This window comes from Centruroides vittatus, unplaced genomic scaffold (genome assembly GCF_030686945.1).
Source record: "Centruroides vittatus isolate TY-2023 unplaced genomic scaffold, ASM3068694v2 contig_337, whole genome shotgun sequence".
Lineage (NCBI taxonomy): Eukaryota > Metazoa > Arthropoda > Arachnida > Scorpiones > Buthidae > Centruroides > Centruroides vittatus.
The window spans coordinates 312,670-330,093 of record NW_027122161.1 but is presented as its reverse complement, the minus strand read 5'-3'; the positions used below and the strand labels follow the sequence as shown (position 1 = coordinate 330,093).

The 17,424-nt window shown below is 29.0% G+C and overlaps 2 protein-coding genes and 1 long non-coding RNA gene across 3 annotated transcripts in view; 2 read left to right on the top strand and 1 right to left on the bottom strand.

Moving 5' to 3' along the window:
• The window catches only part of LOC136974039 (chromosome-associated kinesin KIF4-like), a 30,406-nt gene extending 14,733 nt beyond the window's left edge, over nt 1–15,673 (bottom strand). The window contains exons 1-6 of the mRNA XM_067268814.1: nt 15,557–15,673; nt 12,099–12,339; nt 10,831–11,087; nt 6,615–6,769; nt 3,712–3,791; nt 20–136 (exon numbers count right to left, since the gene is read on the bottom strand). Of these exons, the coding sequence (XP_067124915.1) occupies nt 20–136; nt 3,712–3,791; nt 6,615–6,769; nt 10,831–11,087; nt 12,099–12,324 (835 nt within the window). The 5' untranslated portion in view covers nt 12,325–12,339; nt 15,557–15,673. The remainder of the gene's footprint in view (nt 1–19; nt 137–3,711; nt 3,792–6,614; nt 6,770–10,830; nt 11,088–12,098; nt 12,340–15,556) is intronic.
• LOC136974041 (uncharacterized) lies at nt 3,255–3,687 on the top strand. The gene is made up of 2 exons (XR_010880583.1): nt 3,255–3,334; nt 3,446–3,687. It is a non-coding gene; the product is annotated as an uncharacterized lncRNA (long non-coding RNA).
• The window catches only part of LOC136974040 (WSCD family member AAEL009094), a 33,631-nt gene continuing 31,622 nt past the window's right edge, over nt 15,416–17,424 (top strand). Inside the window, exon 1 of the mRNA XM_067268815.1 lies at nt 15,416–15,459. The gene's annotated coding sequence lies outside the window, so the exon portion shown is untranslated. The remainder of the gene's footprint in view (nt 15,460–17,424) is intronic.

Here is a 17,424-nt window from a genome sequence, read left to right as displayed (position 1 = left end):
ATAAAACAGATTTAATTACCTTTCAGGACTCGAGTTAAAAGTGAATTTCTATATGGTTTATGAGTTGTTTGATGTTTGTTATTTAAAGAGTTCATTACATGAACCAATGCAAGCAATCCTAAGTTTGCTTGAATACCTGAAAAGATTTTTAATATACAAAATTGTTACTAAATAACAAACATTTCATTGTTACATAAGTAAAAAAATAAGATTAAAATATATTTCAATATAAAATATTTTAAATTTAATATTTAAAAATAAATTACTTATTGCATTTAAATGTAATAATAAAATACAGGGTAGATAAAGTATTAAATGATTAGAAAAGTTGGTGCAGGTGTAGGATAGAGGACAACCCAGCATAACTCGACCTATTATTTTTTGACAGCTCAGGAGACATACAGTGCAAGACAAACTTATATGTCTACATTGGTCTTCCTTCTAGATAGCCCTATTTTTAATTGACTACCTAATAAGTTGTTATTTGGGCTGTTGTCTTACACTGGCCCGATCAACACATACACGTGGTTGGAGTGGATGTCAAGAACTCGACAAAGTGGGACGAATTTGCATTATTCCATTTTGTGTCAACACACATGTTGTGACAGGCATGTAGATGCCTCAAAGGCTTTAAGAATGCAAGAGGTGTTTCCCTTATAAAGGTCTTCATTATGGTCCTATTGTATTTAAAATTTTGTTTTGTTAGTAAAAATGGTATGTCCATTTTTTGTTTCAAGATTAGTGTCATCTACAAATGAAAGTGCTGCCACCATTAGTTAATTTTCTTCCATATTTTTGAATTAATTAATAAATGAGTACAGTAAAGCAGAATTTTTTATTTCTCTATTTTGGCTGTGTACTATAGAAACTACAAAATTTGGCTTTTACAATTACCCTATGTCAAAAGCAGAGGAACAGGTAATTGTAAATAGTACTTAAAAATACAAATCTATATCTTGCAATAATTATAAATTTATAACTACAAATAAAAGAAAATAGGAAGTATTTTATTCAGTTAAATTTAATAAGTTATTAAAAAAACAGAACTGAATCCAAGTCAGAAACTGCAGACATTGCCTATCATGTCACAATTGGCCTTAATCTTTTCAGGTAAACTACTAATTAAAGTACCTGAAAAGATTAAGGCCAATTGTGACATGATAGGCAATGTCTGCAGTTTCTGACTTGGATTCAGTTCTGTTTTTTTAATAACTTCATTATGGGTCTTTTAGTTTTCTCCTTGTGTACTGCCTAGTCACACAAACAGCTTTACCTGCTTAAAAAGGACACCCAGATTTACATGATAATAGTTAAATGGTAAATTACTGATTTTATTAAAAAGTGCATCTCACCTTTTTTTAGTGTAATTTTTATAAGCTAACAGTTTTGTATCAAATAATTTCATTTGAGCATAGTCTGATGTATGTTAATACAGGTTTCTCGTGTTTTTCATCTGTTTCGCAAAATAAAATTGCCCAATTTTGTTCACATCTTGTAGATTCATGTTTGTTTAGAATTTCTCCTGCCACACAGATGTTTAGAATCCTAAGCACAAAACTGGAGGATTTACAATTATCACTCATAGCACTTAAACTTATCCCACCTCAATGGGATAAATTTAAATATATTTTTTAACATTTTTTTAATCATCTCTACAAATACAACCTGGTAGGGATAATTGCAGACATATACAGAGGACACAATGTGTCCTCTATATATAAGATGGCTTATTCTAAAAGTCTTTATATGTATGTGTCAAACTATGGTTGACCTGTTGACTAATCCTGTAGTAATTTATTAAAGTGCTTCATGCCTGTTCAAGTGTGCTGAGAATCAAAAAAGGTTGGAAACCAATGTTCTAGACCAGTGTTTTTCAACCATTTACTCATTACAGACCAGTAATATTATGGATAACTTTATGTGGACCAGTAATTAAATGCAATTATGATTTATTAAGCTTATTACATACACTTATCTAGAGTTACTGTACATAACAAAGTATGTACAGTACAGTAACACTAGATTACTATTTAAATGTCACTCATAATCAACTATGTCGGCATCAGTACATTCAGATATTTCTCTGAGGACCAATGAAATTTTTTCATGGACCAGCAATTGAAAAACACTGTTCTAAACAAAGAATCCAAATAGGAATTCAGTAACAAATAATATACCTATATACTGTGAACACACACTTTTCTGAAATCTTATTACAGGATTATAAAATTTAGTTTTAAATAGTTTAAACAAAATATTTTACATATTTCTAATTATTACATAATTTCTTTTGTACACAGTCTTATACAATAGATTGCAATGTATTTCTAGAAAATTTCTTATAGCTCTTCTTGTAAGTGTTTTAATACATGAATAAGCTAGAGCATGTGCGCAAGTTGTAATTTTTACTAAAAATGACTTAAACTGTATATTCAAGTCAATTCATTGCCTGAACAGCAACCCAATCATTCCATGGGTATTCACATTAACTATTTTTAAAATTCTAAAATCTAGGGTGTCCAGAAAGTTACTGTGCAATGGAAAAGATTTAAGTAAAGTTTTGCATACAATATTCCAATTTTTCCTGCAGAAAATGTCTTCCAGAAGTCCCAAAATCTGGGGAAAGAGTTCTAGAAATCTAGCAGGCCAGATTCCATGGGAGATTATGCAACAGCAAAGAAGTCTTCCAAAAACTGTAGTTCATAAACCAGAACACCATGAGCAATAACACCATATACTGCAAAGTGGAAACACGGGACATACAACTTACAGTCTCATGCAATACTGTACACGCAAGTTTAATTCTATTGCAAATTTCTCACCGCATAGTAACTTTTCAGTCATCCTGTACCTGTAAACTGGATGTTGTTAAAAATTATAAGAGAAGATATTGATAGAGTATCTGTAGAAAAAGTTTATCATCTCTTGTGACTCTCTAATTGCATCTTGTATAACTAATAAATGTAACTTTCTTTATGGCTATTTAATTAACCTTCTTTAGTAGGTTTTAAATCAAGAAGCGAATTGAATTGCTTTTCGCCACAAAGTAATTATTTAAAACTTCAAATGTATTTATTATATAACATCTAATAAAATTTTTTTTAAGTATAGCAGAAATATTTCTCATCAATTTTCATAAATTGAATACTTTTATAAAAGTATTCGGTTATGAAAATTGATCTATTTATCATAGATCAAATTCGATTACTAAAATAAGTATCTATGAATGTTGTTATTGATAATCAATTATAACTTTTAGGACAAATTAGAAAACAAGAAAAAACTAAAATATAGAAAATAAAGTACAAATAGAAAAATCAACAATTAGTAAAGAGTAATTATATTGTGTTATATAATATTAATTAGAAACTTTCATAAAATTGTTGAAAAAATTATGAAAATTAAAGTGACGTTTATTAAATTTTATATAAATTTTTTTAAACAGACAGCTGAGGAGGTTAAGATGTGTCAGTCAACTGCTCTGAGGACTCACAAATTGAATTTGAGTGATATATAAAATCCAGGAATTTTTCACAGGCAATCTGTTCTGGACCCACAATGGACTGAAAAAAAGCCCTCTTAGTGCCCATAGGACAGAAAACAGTAAAAAAAAAAACTATTTAAAAAATTACATTGTAATACTATTAATTACAATTAAAATTAATAATAAAAATGTTTATACAATGATGATTTTTAATAAGAATAGTATACCTTCTCTAGATATATTTGGATTTTTACTTTGAGTTATTTCTGATCCAGCCAAGTCCACAAAACAAAGTTTAGATGTACTCCTGATACAAAAAAGATACAAAACAGTATCAGAATAAAACAAAAATGATTTCTAATAGAATTAAAAGCTAAATATATATAAGTTTATCAATTATATCAATAAAGTTTTCATAATTAGCACACTGAAAACTTATTATTGTTTTATTTTTTTATAAGTAGACTCATGCTAATCCAGCCATTCCTTGCACAGAGTGATACCAAATTAGTGAGAGTGTCGGATTATCGTGTGTTAAAGACAATGAATGACATAACCTGTCGCCCTTTGTCACAGAATTCTTTTGGAAGCAAGCAGGCAAATAATATGGCATGTTGATATTCAAGACTATGAAAAGAAAACAGAGTAAACAGGAAGTCAAGATGTATGGCATGACTTTTTCATAGATGATGACACTGGAAAGTGTGCCAGATAATTGAGAAGCCATAACAACAAGTATCTACTGTAATTAAATTTACAAAATCATCATTTGGTTTGCATTAGAATTACTTTTCATAATAAATAAAATATGTCATATTAAACTAAACATTTAATAATTTTTAATCTGTGTTAAAATATTGATGTGAAACTAATTATACACATATATACAACCTTTATAATTTTTTTGTGAGTTCTGCAATTAAAGAAACTATCAATTTTCAAATTAAGATTTAAAATGATAACATTTGATGAAAGTCTGTCTGCATATATAATAATGTTTAAATATATGGATATTTAATCTAAATTCTCTTAACAGAAAATCATAGCTTATAATTCACTGCAGAAAGATCTACCATATAGCTATAAAATGTATTCATCAGTTGAAAAAATGGTCAAATATTTAAATATTTGGAAGTAATTGTCATGATATTTATCTGAAGAGAGTTCTAGTTTCTTTAAACAGGGTGTTAATGTTATTCCTACTGTAAAGTTTAATACAGTAGAGAGTCGTTAATCCGAATCAATTGGGGACTGGGGTTGTTCGGATTAGTGATTTGTTCGGATAACCGATTATGTACAAAAAAATATATTAACCTGTCCGATGTACAAATTTTTCTCCGTTGTGTGTCGCTTTGTGTTGAATTTTTCTCCGTAGCGTGTCACTTCGTGTTGAATGTTTCTCCATTGCGTGTCGCTTCATGTTGAATTTTCATCGATTTTAAGCCTAATGAAAATTTTTATAATGATAATCGAGGCTATTGTATCGTTAAAAATTATTTCTTTATTTTGTACAAAGAAAATCAATATATTGAAGAATATAAAAGCATGAAAATTATACTTTAGAAGTAAATCTAGTATCAAAAACATTCGATTCAGCACGACACAGTCTGACTGAAAATCGTTCGGATAACCTGCGATTCGGATTAACGACTCTCTACTGTAGTAATAATGTAGTCATAAAGATCAATGAGATAGTTATGTTTTTATGAATCAACCTGGTCAAAAATTGGCAGAGCTGTAGCCTACAGAAATTTTGGAAAAACTCTATGGTAGATAATTGGCAAATTCTTTACAACAAAATTTCACTCTTGCCCCTGCATTTAATTTCAAATGAACTGCGCGTTTGACAACAAGATTCATACATGCAGTAAATGCAGAAACAAAAGTTTTTATTGTCGTATGCTTCATTCTATTTATAAACTGTTTATCCAGAAGATTTTGCAATGTCAAAAATGTTAGTATTATAGGTATGTTGATTTTATTATTTTGTGATTATTTATCTGAATTTTTCACACCCAAAAAACTGGATTTTCCTTCACTAATAACTCTGTGGTGTACATCTTTTATGCATTGAATGCACTCAATAAAACACTGAAAGTAAGAATGATAAAAATGTTACCTAAACATAATCCTGCTCTTTTAAATATATATACAGGTAACCCCCGTATAACACGGCACCTCTATAGCACGAATTCACTCTCACACAGTTCGAGAATTGGGTAAACCCATGTACAACATAAAATGTAATAAATTTTTACACACTTAAGTACTAATAGTTCACGAAAATAATAATTTTCATAAACTATTAGTACTTAAGTATGTAAATTTTCTTTTCCCACCTTCTGTCCAAACACATGGTCCTTCTCGAAACTTGTTTCAATGTTGCCAGATCTCAACGCTTCTGCTTTTGATGTTGCCAGATGTTTTTTCCCTTATTCCATACTTGCTTTATTCTTCATAAGTGCTTAGCACCATATAAGGAAATTTATAAAGATCTTTTAACTAAAAGCAAGCAATCTAAAATTACATACTTTTTGCAAAAGGTAAAGCATGGATCTGAAGATAATGCAGAAAAATGCTCAGAGGATAAGGATAACTCGCCAAAAAGAAAATGCCCTCGGTTAATAGTGCTTAGTGATGACGAAAAACACATTGTTTAATTTATATTAATATGTATCACTTAAGAAAATTTTAATAAAGATATTTATCTTAATTATAAAAATATAATAGCACGTTTTTTAATTTTTGGAACCTAATCCCCATTTTTGTACTAGTTCTTTGTTTCGTATAACATGGATTCGCATAACATGGCAATTTTTTGGAATGTAACTCCCGTGTTATACGGGGGTTACCTGTATTTTGTTTCTTTGATTTCATATATTGTATTTTTATAGACAATTCATTGTTATAAAAATTGCAAATAAGAATGAACTATATTAACAAGAAGCATAATTATTCAGAAAAAAGTGTTTTTTAAATATTTACATCATACCATTTAGAACTGTATTTATTAAAACATAACACAAAAATTTAGCAGTTATAAATAACTAAAAACAAAAAATAAAAATTAAATATATAAAATAATAATATACATAAAAATAAAAAATAAATATAATACTGAAATGCTTACTGATTATGATGTATATATACAATAAATATTACATGTGATGTATTGGAATGCAAGTAAGTGGTGGTGGAAACAGTATTTCGAATAGTTGCTCCTTTTTCCAGCCAACAAAGTGCATCGTCTGTACTTGATACGTTAATTATGCTCACATCAAGTAACTTGAAAATTAAATACATTTTATGTTAATGATAAAAAATGATTAATGATGTAAATTATAAATGTCTGTTTTAAAAATGATCATTTTTCAAGCATATACAGTATATTATTATTATATTCAAAGTAACAATAAAACAAAATATAATTTTTACTTATTTAATGATTTCAAAAAATTAATATTAGTGTTATTTCAGCAATCTGTTAGTGCTGTTTTGCCAAACTTATCACAATGACTTCAGTATACCATAACACTCTTCCATATATAATAATGTTTAAATATATGGATATTTAATCTAAATTCTCTTAACAGAAAATCATAGCTTATAATTTACTGCAGAAAGATCTACCAAATAGTTATAAAATGTATTCATCAGTTAGAAAAATGGTTGAATATTTAAATATTCCAAGAGTACTTCAAAAGAATAAAAGAAAAATGTTATAATATACTGAATTCATTCTGTTAAGTTTGGCAAAACAGCACTAACAAGTTGCTGAAATAACACTAATACAATTTACCAAACGAAGCTAAAAAAGGTGTGTGTATATACACAGTGCGGCAATTATATTCCGGGACTGGATCTATAAAAATGAAACAAAACAATTTTATTCAAATCCTTTTATTAAATTATTCAAAATACTCTCCTCCTGCTTCAATACACTTTTTACAGCGATTCAATAGTGATTCAAATGCCTGCTCAAGCTCAATTTTCGGTATTGCCTCTAATATGCGCGTAGACTCTCTTTGGATGGTTTCAATATCATTAAAAATGCGTCCTTTCAACTTCATTTTCATTTTTGGAAATAAAGAGAAGTCACATGGTGCTAAATCGGGGGAATACGGCGAATGATTCAACACACAGACTTGATTTCGTGCCAAAAATTGACGAACAATCAATGATGTGTGACTCGGTGCACTATCGTGTAACAAACACCAGTCATCAGAATTGCGATATTCTGGACGAATTCGACGAATTCTTCTCATTAATCGTTGTAAAACTCCCAAGTAGAAAGCAACAGTAACTGTTTGACCCTGTGGGACGAACTCATGGTAGATGATGCCTTTGCTATCGAAGAAAACAATGAACATCGTCTTGGTTTTTTATGGAACTTTTCGTGTTTTCTTGGCTTGAGGTGATGATTTTGACTTCCATTCGACACTTTGACGTTTTGTTTGTGGGTCATATTGAAAACACCAGGTCTCGTCACCAGTAACAATTGATTTGAGGAAGGTTGAGCTGTTATTTGCTGTTCGTACAATCTCTCTGGAATGTTCTAGTCTCATCAATTTTTGCTCTTGGGTTAGTGTGTGCGGAACAAATTTAGCACAGACTTTTGTTTTGCCCAAATCTTCTTTAAGAATTTGTCGTATTGTCTCTTTGTTAATGTTTAATGCCTGTTCCATCATTCTCAGTGTCGCATTGCAATCGTTGGATACAAATTCTTGCACTTTTTGAATCGAATCTGCTGTTCGAATTGTTATTGGCCTTCCCACACGTTTGTCGTCCTCCAGTGATTGTCTGCCTTCCAAAAATCGCTTGTGCCACTCAAAAGTCTTTGACCGTGATAAACACTCACTTCCATACACTTTTTGCATCATTTTGAACGTTTCTGTGGCACTTGTGCCAAGTTTAGTGTGAAATTTAATAACAGCACGTTGTTCCATTATTGTTTTCCGACATGTAACAAAATAAACTGATAAACAAAATATCAAAAACAATGATAAATGTCAACCGATTTAAATAAAAGTTTTAGGTTATGTTCATATATGTCCAAACTTCATATGACATAAAATTTAAACAGATGTCGCTACTGGTTGCTGAGATATAGCTTCAGTCCCGGAATTTAATTGCCGCACTGTGTATATATACACACACACACCCCTTTATCACTTCATATCTTACAGAAAACAATATAATTTAAGGAGTTATCTACAAATTAAATTGTACATGCCAAGAATCAAAAACATATATAGGAAAGACAGGAATAAAACTAGAAAAAAGAATTAAAAAGCATTTAGCAGGAATTAGATTGAAATATGTAAATGAAAACTAATATAGATACCTCAGAAATTAAAATAGTCGATAAGGAAAAAATATTTATAAAAAAAAATTTAAAGAGCATTTAGTAATCATTAATACTAAAAATAAATTGAAAGTAAATGACAGTATGCAATTTTTCACCAATTGGTATGATATAAAAATGACTGCCAGCATGTGACTAAATTATATCTTGGTACTCTTGTATGTTCAAGTTGTTATTGTTTTTCTACCACTGAGGAGGAACTGTTAGATAATACAGTTCAAAATGCATATGGTGTAAGTACATCTGTTCAATAATAAAAAGGACCATTGAAAAGATCAGCATAACTTTATTATTATTTTAAAATGACTTTTCTTTTAAAAGTTTTTTAAAATTATATATATATATATATAAAATGGCTGGGACGTCTTTGGCTGGTGTAGTAACATCTATTGCGTACACCAGCCAAAGACGTCCCAGTATTTTTGCTGTACTAAGGATAATAAACATGTTTTCTCACCCTGTTCGTGTCCTTCCTTTCTTGTGTTTTGTGTCGTCACTACCACGCCAGGGAAGCGTTTCCGACCATGCATTGCTATGTGATTTCCCATCGTCTAGGTGTACTCTATCTCTCCTGAAAGTTTGTAACCGCTGTACCGATACACCCTGTATATATATTACTGTATATGTCCATGGTGGCCAAACTGCAGCTCATCAGCCACAAGTGGCTCTTGCAGACCCTTACTGTGGTTCCTGTACAGCCTACTTATATTTCTTTTTATAAACTTAAACTTTATATATATGCAGAGAGAGAATGCAACTCTTGTATATTTCTGATAAGCAATATATGGCTCCTATTGTGACAAGGTTTGGATAGCCCTGGTATATGTCAATATTTCCTCATTTTTTCTGAACTGTTATATATTTTTGTTGACCATTTACCTACACCTACATCCATATAAACTAATATAGCATGTATAATAAATTCAATATCAAGAAAATGTTATGAATGTTATTCTACTAAGAACAATTTTTAACGTTACCATGAACAATTTGATAGAGGCTTACTAAGATTAGTGTGTGATCATCTTTTGTTGTATACATTAAAATCATTATTAAAATACAATATACAAAATATTAGTTAAAAAATTTTCCTGTTTCTCAGTTTTATATTTTTCTTATTTTACATTCTATTTCATCAGTCCACAGAAACCATTAGAAGATTAAAAAGAGTTCATGGTATATAAAAATAAGGTATGTTTCTTGTTTTTAAATAATTTTTTGATTTATTGTAAGAAAAAATTTTTGATAATAAAAGTTTGATTCCAAAGTTGAGAATTAATTTAATATTTATTTATAAAACAGTATTTTTTGTATGTCTTATTTCCACAAATATGAAAAGGAGAAATACATTGAAAAAATGTATGATTAGAAAGCAAAAACAAATTTTCATATAAAAAATTTTACTATTGAATTTCTAATCTGTCGTTTTTCTTCATATATTTTATGGTAGATTCATTTATGATAATAGCATAAATCAAAACTGCTAAAATTTTATCTATGAAAATGATCTATAACTTTAACTTTTTTTGGCCTTTTTGATATTTTGTAACTAGAGTCTTTTTATATGAATGATATTGCTAATTTGTAAGGACAAAAGAAAACTGAACCAAAATCCTCTTGTACTATACAATGCTAACATACACAATGCCTTCTGTTATAAAATGCAATGTTTACTGTCTGCATAGATGCAGGTGCTAAGACAACTCAAGAAACTACAATATATAGTGTGGTCTAATGGTCAACAACATAAATTACAGTAGAAAAAGTCATCTAATTATATCGTTACGCATTGTTTCACATTATTTTTGCTTATTCTTCCACAAATAAGCAAATTTTAACTTCATGGATATGAAAAATGTTTGCAAATACCAAAATGTAAATGTGCAAAATGCATGAATGCAAAGCTTCTATAATTTAATCATAAATAATATTCTGTTATGAATATATTTAAAATATTTTGTTAAAAATGCAAAGTAAATACCTTTGTTTTACTTGAAAATTCTTGAATTTGAATTTTCTTCTTTCTCTCAGAAAGAAGATCATAAATTTCTTTATTATGAATTTCAATAAACGAAACATCTATGGAAATTTGGACATTTGACATTTCTTTAGCAAAACCAAAAAGATCATTTAAAACACGAAGAATGATTCCTTTATTTTGAATGGCTGAATCAATTCCCATTGTATATGATTCTCCAGTACGTGTTTGACCATATGTCAATATTGTTCCATTACAACCTAAAAATAGAGTAATGTAACTTATATAACAACATATACAAACCACCTAATAATTTCATTATTCAAACAAATTGCCAGATTTTTATTGGGTTACATCAGGAGTCGCCAAAGTGGTCGATATCGACCCCGGGGTCCATATGGCTAGGGGGTCAATTAAAAAAATTGAAACTAAAAGTCACAAATATAACTATACATATCATTATGTTCTTGAATATTGTTTCAATGAATTTAATAGTACAGCTACTTGTCAACGTGTAAAATGGCTACAGATCAAGTTGCACAGGACAGACAGAAATTGTCAAGTCCGTGCTCTGGTTCTTACTTATATAGTACATGTCAAGCATTCGCAAGCTTGTATATGATTCGTAGTAACTGATGTTATTAGCACCTCTGTAGCCATTTTAAGCCACTGTTCATTTAATTTTAATATTTCACATATATACAATAAATATCAAAAATGTAAAATTAAAAGAAATGTATTAAAATAGTAAGAGCTGTTTTTTTTTTGCTTGTAACACAAAGATTTTGGTGGGGTCGATGTAAAGTTTTAAAAAGTTGTAGGGGGTCGACAATCAAAAAAGTTTGATGACCCCTGGGCTACATCATGGCTAATAAACTACAGTAGCTCTTTGTTACATCATGCATGTAGAGACACACAAACCAAATGAACAATGTATCAGATGGAATGATATAACAGATGTGCCCATTCATTATTGGCTAAAGCACTCATATATTTGGAAGACAAAAAGACAATTGATATATATCTGAACAAGCAATATAGGGTGTGATGTAACAAGGGGCTACTGTATTAAGTAATTTGGCAGTTACTAAATTAAACACAGTATGACAGTTTAACTGCATATCTCTGCCAAATCACTTAATTCCTTAACAGTTTATTAGCTGTAATGTAGCATGATAAGAATCAAGCAATTCATTTCAATAAGTTATAGGTAAATTTTTAAATTCTGTTAATGCATTTAATGAATTTTAAAACTTTTATAGAACTGATACCTTTTTTCACTTTTTCCAAGAGTGGTTGTACACTTATCCTATATAATTGTTCTTGTGTGCATCTCTCATCAAACACATAATCAAAATTAAACTTTTTACCAGAAGGTACCAAAATCTGAGATTTTTCAAACAGAACATTTATACAGGAAGTGGCACAGTTTATTATTTCTTCTGGTAAGAGAGGTTGAACTCGAACTGCAACTTTCACTGGATTAGATTCCTCCATAATAAAATCACAAATCTAACAGTAAAAAAACATGTTATATAGTAAATAAACAAATAAAAATAGATATTCTATCAATAATAATCTTTTGAAGTCGTAATCACAAAAAACTTTTCACACGTTTCTATCAAACAAATTAGTGAGCACAAACGTTTTTGGCCGTTTTAAAAGGCCTTCTTCAGGTGCACTGAGGACGGTTGGAAAGTCGGATAGCAAATGTTTACGTGACGTCATTGTTTACGAGGGGTTTCAAGGTCAATTTCGTTTAAACCTTCTCTGCTAAGATGTCACTTGTAAGAGGAAACCCCTTGTAAACAATGACGTCACGTAAACATTTGCTATCCGACTTTCCAACCGTCCTCAGTGCACCTGAAGAAGGCCTTTTAAAACGGCCGAAAACGTTTGTGCTCACTAATTTGTTTGCTAGAAACAACGTGTGAAAGGTTTTTTGTGATTACGATTTTAAATTAGTTCTAGCTTTGTGTGCAGAGATTACTTTTGAAGTCATTTTTTTATTTTTGAATTAGGAATAAATCAAAAAATATGCTGAACAAACTTAAATACAATTTTAAATTTTCTTTACATTATACTACAGTATAATATATTTAAATATATAAAGCATGTATCTTAATCTTATAATTTAACATGATTGTAATAGTAAAAAATTGAATACAGGTATCCCTTGCTTAACATGGTTTTGCTTAATGTGCAAAATTAATTATGGTAATCCTTTTATATACACAGTAGAAGTTTTAATTAACATGGCTTTACCAGCTGTCTTTATTTAGCATAGCTACTGTACTTGATTAACGCAAGTTTGATATATGCAGTAGCACTGAGGGATTAAGTAATCATGTTAATCAAGGGATACCTGTATATATATCATAATCATGTTATTATTATAAGATTAATTAGTAAAAAATTCAATATTCTACTACAATTATAGTGACCATATTGTTTAATCACCCAAACTGGAACAGTTTTTAAATTTGAGTGTAAAGTGGATCTAAAAATGGTTAAACTTGGATTATTTTTAAAAGTTACTTATATATTGATCTATAAATTTGTAAGAATTGAACAAAGCAAAGAAAAACAATCAAATTATAATCTCATCGGAAGCTGAGATAAGTCAACTTTGACCTGAGTGTGTGTCAACTTACACTTTCTCAGAATCGATTGAGACACCTAATGACACTTCTCCCTCAACTTTTAGTCACATATGGGAAATTTGCACCTTTGAATACAATGAAGAACAGCTAATTTTAATCAGTTGTTGCCTCTTCTCCAAGTTGTTGGGATTAGTGTGTGAGCATCTTCCCATCCAGTTGGATTTGTTAGTGTGCTTCATCTGAAGTATATTTGTGTGCATGAGGAAATGTGCAAATGCAAAACTGTGCATTCTTTCCCAACTGCATAGTGTTGAACATTTCAAGACTTTTGATTGGTGCAGAAATCTGGAACAGAAACTTTTCAATTATTGACTGAGGTTTATGGTAAATGGTGCAAGTCTCAGGCATGTGTTTTTGAATGACACAAACAATTTTCATAAGGTAGAGAAAGTATGAAAGGCAATGATTGATAGTCAGGATATTGTAATGGTGTAATGAGTTCCCAGTAGCCAGATGGTAAATCAGTAAGTCTTAATGAAATTATGCAAACATGTGGAAATGAAATGACTGGAATAATGGAGAAATAGTTGGATTTTGACCAAGACAAATCACTAACCCACAATGTTTTGTCTGTGAAGCAGTTTTTAGCCAATTACATCACTGTGCTTGAGCATCCACTGTATTCATCAGACCTGGTTTCTTGCAACTTCTCTCTCTCTTTCCAAAATCAAATCAGTGCTCAAAAGGAACCCATTTTTGTTGAAAGCAAGAACAATGAAGATCGTCAAGTCTTTCGAAAACGATCTGCAGAATTGCTTTGAACTTTGGCAACAACATATTCAGCTGTGTGTCAACTCAGAAGGGAACTATTTTTAGTGAGATCATAATTGATTTTCTCAATTTGTTGAATAAAAAAAGATACAGGCACAGTCGCTTTTTTCTGTGTAAGATCTTGCATGTACTAAACATAATTATTTGAATTTTGTATGTAATTTTATTTGTTGTATATTATTCTATTATTTTGTTCCCTGCACAAAAAATGGAAAATCCTGTACTAATTTAAATAAGACAAAAGTACAGTGTCTTTAGAATAAACTAGAATATTTATTTTAATTATAATTTTATACTAAAATTATTTGATCTTGGTTTGTAAGTGTTTTCAAATGACATTACCTTTATTTATAAGAATTAAAGTCACAATAGCATTGTTCTTTAATAAAGAACAAATGCTATTGTGACTATAGCACTCCTCTCAATATAACAATTCTCATTAAGATCCAACACAAACATCTCTGTCAGGAGCAAGATTAAAATCTCCATGATAAATTACAATCATCATAATAAATTGTTCCACAGCAACTATATTAATTAACTGATTTAAAATTCATTATGGGAATTAAATCTTTCAAAGCTAATTCTTTATAAGAAGATTTTTATATATTGAATGGCTAATTAAGTAGTAAATTCTGTTTACTATTAAACAAATGTTATAAATAGATTAACGAGACAAAACAATTATTGCCGATAGCTTAATCATTTATTCAATTGATTTAAACTTAAAAAAATTTACCTAACGTGCAAATAAATAAAATTCATCTAACCTTGTTAAGATCTGTTTATAAATATTTACAAATATCTATAAATAGATGTAATGATTAATTATTAAAAATTTAAAATATCCAAAAATGTAAATAAACATCCAAAAACTATAAGATAGTTTCTAGATATTTATTTAGGTTTTTCTATTTCCATTATTTATTTAAATAATAAATTTTAAAGTTAAAATAAATAAATATTATTTTTAATATTTAAAAATGTCAACAGATGGTGAATGTGTCTTAAACTAAAGTAAAAATTGGTGAAAGTTATTTCAACAACAAAAATTCCTTTTTATTTGATAAAATGGTCAATTATCTTAAGTGAAACTTATTTGAAAGACTTTATGTTTCATTTACTTAAATGGAAATTAAAAAGTTAAGAATAAAATACAATAGTTTAGGGAGTTTTGAAAGCAGTTTTAAAGGTTATTGTAAGTACTGAAAAAGGAATCGTTTTTTTATTTAATAAACATTAATTTAGTTATTAAATGTTAAATGATATAATCTTAAACTTTTTATAATATTTACCTTCACAGTAAAGTTGATTGTATTTTTTTGGTTTAAGACAAAATTTATTCATATAATTTTCAGCTTGTTATTCTATTTTCTGTAATCGTTTCTTTGAAACTCTTACTTTCAAATTTTATTCTGAAAATAAAAATAATACTCTTATAAATATAGTTACTTTGATACACTTACGTTAGTATAATGTGAATAATGAAGTCAACTGTCTAGTATAATTTATTCCAAGTTTATCTAACCTACAGATATAACATTTAAGTAATAGATTGGTAGAAGAAGTCTCAAAAAGCTATAAAATTCAGCAAGGAAATTTTATACAAACAAATATTTAAGGTTTTTTTCAAAACTATCTTCATATTAAATTATTACAGAGCATCACAATACATAAAAAGTGAAAAATATCTGTGTATATTAGTAGATAAGGTCAAACAGTTTTCCAATTGTTTGAACTTTGAGTCATATTAAGTTGTATAAAATGTTTTGGTCATATCGTGATCATTGTTATTGTTGTAGTTATGCACACATGATACTCAGTCGGAACAAATGTTGAGCATTATACTGGACTAAAAGCTACATTGAAGCTCAGAGACAATGAGTATTATCCCCAAAGTACCAAAATAAAAAGAAGATAATAAGAGTAAAAAGATAAAATTATACTTACAATACAATAACAAAAAACAAACCTAATAAAAAGCAACACAGTAATAACTAATTAAAAATTACAAAAACAAATGATTTTTACATAATCTACAAAATCTTTTAAAATCAAAGGTGTAAATACATATGAACAGTTGTATCCATTATGCTGTTCAAGCGTTATAAATCTGATTAATTTAAAAGAGAAAGTATAATTGAGATGTGCTTAGTATGGAAAAAAAAATTATAAAATGTGATTTAAATTACATGTATGTATATTTGGTACTTGAATTAGAGATATATTGTCAATAATAATTTTGATACAGTACCTTAAAGTTTTTGTCAAATGTTACACCAAGATTGCAAACTATCAGTATTGCATTGACAGTTTGGAAATAAAAAATGCTTGATAGATGTAGTTTATTCTTTTCTGGAAAACCATAACAGTTCTTTTTATACAGTAAAACCTATCCAAAATGGAAACTGAATAAAACAGAAACATGCCTAATGGAAGAAAAAACTTCAAAATGGAGCAATTTTCTATGTTAAATTTTATTATAAGCTAGATACCTGTCTAATATAGAAATGGAATAGGTTTTTGGGTATTTAAAAATTATTTAACCTGAATAAAGTAGGAAAATTAAGATTTCAGGTATAACAGTTACCAAGAAGTATGAGAAACTATTCTGGAAATGAAATCAATCCTTTTCAGAGAAATGGTCCTGTGACAAGGGATCTGTGGACACAGCTTTTGTTAATACTGTATTAGTCTTTGCTGAAATTAACAAAAGGTTGAATTGAATATGTTTAAAAATTAGAAACATTCAAGACTTGAATGAGTTTCCGAGAATCGAGTACTTGAGAATAAGCAACAAATGTAATTCATGAAAACAAAAACAATGTTTGCCACCACTTTGCCTTGTACAAAGTAGTTAGTAACTATAGTCTGCACAGTGAAAGAGTAGACATAGTCAGCCTGAGCTGGACGGATCTATGACAAATGAAATGGATAAAAGATGATGTAAAAATTAACATATGGATCCAATCTTTTACAACTGTTTTGATTTTTTTTTTACATTTTTAAAACGTTTTTATACTATTTTTATCATAAATAATTTTATTGTTTTACTTTTTATTACAAATTTTATTACTGATCCATGTGGGCACTGAGGTGATGGCTGTCACTTGCACCAAAGCATGTGAAGCACATAGTAGATGACAATTAGCTGACAAAGGTG